This window comes from Macrobrachium nipponense, chromosome 21 (assembly GCF_015104395.2).
Source record: "Macrobrachium nipponense isolate FS-2020 chromosome 21, ASM1510439v2, whole genome shotgun sequence".
NCBI lineage: Eukaryota > Metazoa > Arthropoda > Malacostraca > Decapoda > Palaemonidae > Macrobrachium > Macrobrachium nipponense.
Window position 1 is genome coordinate 62,112,123 of NC_087212.1, and position 6,742 is coordinate 62,118,864.

General features: G+C 45.3%; 2 protein-coding genes across 2 annotated transcripts; both read left to right on the top strand.

The window, feature by feature from the left end:
- Positions 1–912: 912 nt before the first annotated feature.
- LOC135197502 (protein LIAT1-like) lies at positions 913–2,633 on the top strand. Its single transcript, XM_064224566.1, has 2 exons — positions 913–1,003; positions 2,248–2,633. Exons 1-2 carry the CDS (start codon positions 913–915, stop codon positions 2,631–2,633), a joined length of 477 nt encoding a protein of 158 aa, XP_064080636.1.
- Positions 2,630–6,385, top strand: LOC135197503 (protein LIAT1-like). Its single transcript, XM_064224567.1, has 4 exons — positions 2,630–2,750; positions 4,605–5,065; positions 5,273–5,533; positions 6,047–6,385. The coding sequence occupies exons 1-4, from the start codon at positions 2,630–2,632 to the stop codon at positions 6,383–6,385; spliced, it is 1,182 nt and encodes a 393-aa protein (XP_064080637.1).
- Positions 6,386–6,742: the final 357 nt, after the last annotated feature.

Genomic DNA, 6,742 nt, shown 5'->3' on the forward strand with positions numbered 1-6,742 from the left:
TGAACTGAAAGGATTCAGAGAAGCCTAAGGACAACTAAAAGGATTCAGAGAAGCCCCAGGAGAACTGAAAGGATTCAGAGAAGCTCCGGGAGAACTGAAAGGATTCAGAGAATATTCAGGAAAACTGAAAGGATTCAGAAAGTCTCAGGACAATTGAAAGGATTCAGAGAAGTCTCAGGACAACTGAAAGAATTCAGAGAAGCCCTCAGGAGAACTGAAAGGATTCAGAGAAGCCTCAGGAGAACTGAAAGGATTCAGAGAAGCCCCAGGAGAACTGAAAGGATTCAGAGAATCTCCAGGACAAATGAAAGGATTCAGAGAAGCCCCAGGAGAACTGGAAGAATTCAAAGAAGCCTCAGGAGAACTGAAAGGATTCAGATAAGCCCCAGGAGAACTAAAAGGATCATAAAAGCCCCTCCAAGAGAAACTGAAAGGATTCAGAGAAGCCTCAGGAACACTGAAAGGTTTAAGAGAAGCCCCAAGAGAACTGAAAGGATTCAGAGAAGCCCCAGGAAAACTGAAAGGATTAAGAGAAGCGCCAAGACAACTGAAAGGATTCAGAGAAGCCTCAAGAGAACTGAAAGGATTCCGAGAAGCCCCAGGAGAACTGAAAGGATTCAGAGAAGTCTTAGGACAAACTGAAAGGATTCAAAGAAGCTCCAGGAGAACTACAAGGATTCAGAAAAGCACCAAGAGAACTGGAAGGATTCAGAGGAGCCCCAGGAGAACTGAAAGGATTCAGAGAAGCCTCAGGACAACTAAAAGGATTCAAAGAAGCCCCAGGAGAACTGAAAGGATTCAGAGAAGCTCCAGGAGAACTGAAAGGATTCAGAGAACCCCAGGAAAACTGAAAGGATTCAGAGAAGTCTCCGGACAACAGAAAGAATTCAGAGAAGCCCCAGGATAACTGAAATGATTCAGAGAGGCCTCAAGACAACTGAAAGAATTCAGAGAAGTCCCAGGAGAACTGAAAGGATTCAGAGAAACCCCAGGAGAACTGAAAGTATCCAGAGAAGCCTCGGGAGAACTGAAAGAATTCAGAGAAGCCCCAGGCGAACTGAAAGAATCCTGAGAAGCCTCAGGAGAACTGAAAGGATTCAGAGAAACCCCAGGAGAACTGAAAGGATTCAGAGAAGCCTAAGGACAACTGAAAGGATTCAGAGAAGCCCCTGGAGAACTGAAAGGATTCAGAAAAGCCTCAGGACAACTGAAAGGATTCAGAGAAGCCTCAGGAGAACTGAAAGGATTCAGAGAATCCTTAGGACAACTGAAAGGATTCAGAGAAGCCCTAGAAGAACTGAAAGTATTCAGAAAAGCCCCAGGAGAAATGAAAGGATTCAGAGAAGCCCCAGGAGAACTGAAAGGATTCAGAGAAGCCGAAGGAGAAATGAAAGAATTCAGACAAGCCCTCAGGAGAACTGAAAGGAATCAGAGAAGCCCTCAGGGGAAATTGAAAGGATTCAGAGAAGCCCTCAGTGGAAACTGAAAGGAATCAGATAAGACCCAGGAGAATTGAAAGGATTCAGAGAAGCCCCAGGAGAACTGAAAGGATTCAGAGAAGCCCCAGGAAAACTGAAAGAATTTAGAAAGGCCCGAGGAGAACTGAAAGGATACAAAGAAGACCCAGGAGAACTGAAAGGATTCAGATAAGCACTCAATAGAACTGAGAGGATTCAGAGAAGCTCCAGGAGAACTGAAAGATTCAGATAGCCCAGTTGAGGCCCTTAGAACTGAAAGGATTCAGAGATGCCCCAGTACAACTGAAAGGATTCAAAGAAGCCTCAGGAGAACTGAAAGGATTCAGAGAAAACCAAGGAGAAATGAAAGGATTCAGAGAAGCTCAAGGAGAACTGAAAGGATTCAGAGAAGCCCCAGAAGAACTGTAAGGATTCAGAGAAGCCCAAGGAGAACTGAAAGGATTCAGAGAAGCCCAAGGAGAACTGAAAGGATTCAAAAAAGCATCAGGAGGACTGAAAGAATTCAGAGAAGTCCCAGGACAACTAAAAAGATTCAGAAAAGCCTCAGGAGAACTGAAATGATTCAGAGAAGCCCCAGAAGAACCGAAAGGATTCAGAGAAGCATCAGGAGAACTGAAAGGATTAGAGAAGCCTCAGGAGAACTGAAAGGATTCAGAGAATTCCCAGGAGAACTGAAAGGATTCAGAGAAGCCCAAGGAGAACTGTAAGGATTCAGAGAAGCCCCAGGACAACTGAAAGGATTAAGAGAAGCCCTCAGGAAAACTTAAAGGAATCAGAGGAAGCCCAGGAGAACTGAAAGGATTCAGAGAAGCCCCAGGAAAACTGAAAGGATTCAGAGAAGCCCCAGGAGAACTGAAAGGATTCAGAGAAGCCCCAGGACAACTGAAAGGATTCATAGTAGCCCCAGAAGAACTGAAAGGATTCAGAGAAGCCCCAGGACAACTGAAAGAATTCAGAGAAACCCCAAGACAACTGAAAGGATTCAGAAAAGCCCCAGGAGAACTGAAAGAATTCAGAGAAGCCCCAGGAGAACTGAAAAAATTCAAAGAATCCCCAGGAGAACTGAAAAGATTCAGAGAAGCTTCAGGATTCAGAGAAGCCTTAGCAGAACAGAAAAGATTCAGAGGAGCTTCAGGATTCAGAGAAGCCCCATGAGAACGGAAAGGATTCAGAGAAGCCCCACGACAACTGAAAGGATTCAGAAAAGCCCCAGGAGAACAGAAATAATTCAGAGAAGCCCCAGCAGAACTGAAAAGATTCAGAGAAGCTTCAGTATTCAGAGAAGCCTCAGCAGAACAGAAAAGATTCAGAGGAGCTTCAGGATTCAGAGAAGCCCCAGGAGAACTGAAAGGATTCAGAAAAGCCCCAGGACAACTGAAAAGAATCAGAGAAGCCCTAGGAGAACTGGAAGAATTCAAAGAAACCTCAGGAGAACTGAAAAGATTCAGAGAAGCCCCAGGAGAACTGAAAGGATTCAGAGAAGCCCCAGTAGAACTGAAAGGATTCGGAGAAGCCTCAGGAAAACTGAAAGGATTCAGAGAAGCCCCAGGAGAACTAAAAGGATTCAGAGAAGCCCCAGGAAACGTGAAAGGATTCAGAGAAGCCCCAGGAGAACTGAAAGGATTCAGAGAAGCCTCAGGAGAACTGAAAGGATTCAGAGAAGCCTCAGGAGAACTGAAAGGATTCAGAGAAGCCCCAGGAGAACTGAAAGGATTCAGAGAAGCCTCAGAAAAACTGAAAGGATTCAGAGAAGCCCCAGGAGAACTGAAAGGATTCAGAGAAGCCCCAGGAAAAGTGAAAGGATTCAGAGAAGCCCTAGGAGAACTGAAAGGATTCAGAGAAGTCTCAGGAGAACTGAAAGGATTCTGAGAAGCCCCAGGAGAACTGAAATGATTCAGAGAAGCCCCAGGAGAACTGAAAGGATTCAGAGAAGCCTCAGGAGAACTGAAAGGATTCAGAGAAGCCTCAGGAGAACTGAAAGGATTCAGAGAAGCCCCAGGAGAACTGAAAGGATTCAGAGAAGCCCCAGGAGAACTGAAAGGATTCAGAGAAGCCTCAGGAGAACTGAAAGGATTCAGAGAAGCCTCAGGAGAACTGAAAGTATTCCGAGAAGCCCCAGGAGAACTGAAAGGATTCAGAGAAGCCTCAGGAGAACTGAAAGGATTCAGAGAAGCCTCAGGAAAACTGAAAGGATTCAGAGAAGCCCCAGGAGAACTGAAAGGATTCAGAGAAGCCCAAGGAAAAGTGAAAGAATTCAGAGAAGCCCCAGGAGAACTGAAAGGATTCAGAGAAGCCTCAGGAGAACTGAAAGGATTCAGAGAAGCCCCAGGAGAACTGAAAGGATTCAGAGAAGCCCCAGGAAAACTGAAAGGATTCAGAGAAGCCTCAGGAGAACTGAAACGATTCAGAAAAGCCCCAGGAGAACTGAAAGGATTAGACAAGCCCCAGGAGAACTGAAAGGATTCAGAGAAGCTCCAGGAGAACTGAAAGGATTCAGAGAAGCCTCAGGAGAACTGAAAGGATTCAGAGAAGCCCTCAGGAGAACTGAAAGGATTCTGAGAAGCCCCAGGAGAAACTAAAAGGATTCCGAGAAGCCCCAGGAGAACTGAAAGGTATTCAGGAGAAGCCCCGGAGAACTGAAAGGATTCAGAAAAGCACCAGGAGAACTGAATGGATTCAGAGAAGCCCCAGGTGAACTGAAAGGATTCAGAGAAGCCTAAGGACAACTAAAAGGATTCAGAGAAGCCCCAGGAGAACTGAAAGGATTCAGAGAAGCTCCAGGAGAACTGAAAGGATTCAGTGAAGATTCAGGAAAACTGAAAGGATTCAGAAAGTCTCAGGACAATTGAAAGGATTCAGAGAAGTCTCAGGACAACTGAAAGAATTCAGAGAAGCCCTAAGGAGAACTGAAAGGATTCAGAGAAGCCTCAGGAGAACTGAAAGGATTCAGAGAAGCCACAGGAGAACTGAAAGGATTCAGAGAATCTCCAGGAGAACTGAAAGGATTCAGAGAAGATTTAGGAAAACTGAAAGGATTCAGAGAAGCCTCGGGACAACTAAAAGGATTCAGAGAAGCCCCATAAGAGAAACTGAAAGGATTCAGAAAAGCCTCAGGAAAACTGAAAGGATTCAGAGAAAGCTCAAGACAACTGATAGGATTCAGAGAAGCCCCAGGAGTACTGAAAGGATTCAAAGAAGCCCCAGAAGAACTGAAAGAATCCAGAGAAGCCTCAGGAGAACTGAAAGGATTCAGAGAAGCCCTAGGAGAACTGAAAGGATTCAGAGAAGCCTCAGGAGAACTGAAAGAATTTAGAGAAGCCCCAGGACAACTGAAAGGACTTCGAAAAGCCTCAGGACAACTAAAAGGATTCAAAGAAGCCCCAGGAGAACTGAAAGGATTTAGAGAAGCCCCAGGAGAACTGAAAGGATTCAGAGAAGCCTCGAGAGAACTGAAAGGATTCAGAGAAGCCAGAGGAGAACTGGAAGAATTCAAAGAAGCCTCAGGAGAACTGAAAGGATTCAGAGAAGCCCCAGGAGAACTGAAAGGATTCAGAGAAAACCAAGGAGAACTGAGAGGATTCGGAGAAGCCTCAGGATAACTGAAAGGATTCAGAGAAGCACCAGGACAACTGAAAGGATTCAGAGAAGCCCCAGGAATACTGAAAGGATTAAGAGAAGCGCCAAGACAACTGAAAGGATTCAGAGAAATCTCAAGAGAACTGAAAGGATTCCGAGAAGCCCGAGGAGAACTGAAAGGATTCAGAGAAGCCTTAGGACAAACTGAAAGGATTCAGAGAAGCCCCAAGAGAACTGAAAGGATTCAGAGAACCCCAGGACAACTGAAAGGATTCAGAGAAGCCCCAGGAGAACTGAAAGGATTCAAAGAAGCCCCAAGACAACTGAAAGGATTTAGAGAAGCCCCAAGACAACTAAAAGGATTCAGAGAAGCCCCAGGAGAACTGAAAGGATTCAGAGAAGCCCCAGGAGAACTGGAAGGATTCAGAGAAGCCCCAGGAGAACTGAAAGGATTCAGAGAAGGATCAGGAGAACTGGAAGTATTCAGAGAAGCCCGAGGAGAACTGAAAAGATTCAGAGAAGCCCTCAGGAGAACTGGAAGGACTCAGAGAATCCCCGAGAGAACTGAAAGGATTCAGAGAAGCCCCAGGAAAACTGAAAGGATTCAGAGAAGCATCAGGAGAACTGAAAAGATTCAGAGAAGCCTAAGGAGAACTGAAAGGATTCAGAGAAGCCCCAGGACAGCTGAAAGAATTCAGAGAAACCCTCAAGAGAACTAAAAGGATTCAGAGAAGCCTCAGGAGAACTGAAAGGATTCTGCGGAGCCCCAGGACAACTGAAAGGATTCAGAGAAGCCCCAGGAAAACTGAAAGGATTCAGAAAAGCCTCAATAGAACTGAAACAATTCAGAGAAGCCTCAGGAGAACTGAGAGGATTCAGAGAAGCCCTAGGAGAACTGTAAGGATTCAGAGAAGCCTCAGGAAAACTGAAAGGATTCAGTGATGGCGCAGAAGAACTGAAAGGATTCAGAGAAGCCCCAGAAAAATTGAAAGGATTCAGAGAAGCCCTCAGGAGAACAGAAAGGATACAGAGAAGCCCCATTAGAACTGAAAGGATTCAAAGAAGCCTCAGGAGAACTGAAAGGATTCAGAGAAGCCCCAGGACAACTGAAAGGATTCAGAGAAGCCCCAGGAGAACTGAAAGGATTCAGAGAAGCCTTAGGAGAACTGAAACGATTCAGAGAAACCTCAGGAGAACTGAAAGGATTCAGAGTAGCCTCAGGAGAACTGAAACGATTCAGAGAAACCTCAGGAGAACTGAAACGATTCAGAGAAACCTCAGGATCTCCAGGAGAACTGAAACGATTCAGAGAAACATCAAGAGAACCTTGACAACGGAAATTACAGAGAAGCCTCAGGAGAACTGAAAGGATTCAGAGAAGCCCCAGGAGATCTGTAAGAATTCAGAAAAGCCTAAGGATAACTGAAAGGATTCAGTGAAGGCGCCGAAAAACTGAAAGGATTCAGAAAAGTCCCAGAATAACTGAAAGGATTCAGAGAAGCCTAAGGATGACTGAAAGGATTCAGTGAAGGCGCAGAAGAACTGAAAGGATTCAGAGAAGCCCTAGAATAACTGAAAAGATTCAGAGAAGCATGAGGAGAACTGAAAGGATTCAGAGAAGCCCCAGGAGAACTGAAAGAATTCAGAGAAGCCCCAGGAAAGCTGAAAGGATTCAGAGAAGCCATTAG

Excerpts from the sequence above, each read along its gene's own strand:
- LOC135197502 (XM_064224566.1), top strand. The coding sequence starts at position 913 with ATGATTCAGAGAGGCCTCAAGACAACTGAAAGAATTCAGAGAAGTCCC. Across the intron at positions 1,004-2,247 it reads AAACCCCAGGAGAACTGAAA|GAATCAGAGGAAGCCCAGGA; the intron begins GTATCCAGAGAA and ends GAAAACTTAAAG.
- LOC135197503 (XM_064224567.1), top strand. The coding sequence starts at position 2,630 with ATGAGAACGGAAAGGATTCAGAGAAGCCCCACGACAACTGAAAGGATT. Across the intron at positions 2,751-4,604 it reads AAAGATTCAGAGAAGCTTCA|GATTCAGAGAAAGCTCAAGA; the intron begins GTATTCAGAGAA and ends GAAAACTGAAAG. Across the intron at positions 5,066-5,272 it reads AACTGAGAGGATTCGGAGAA|AGAAGCCCCAAGAGAACTGA; the intron begins GCCTCAGGATAA and ends GAAAGGATTCAG.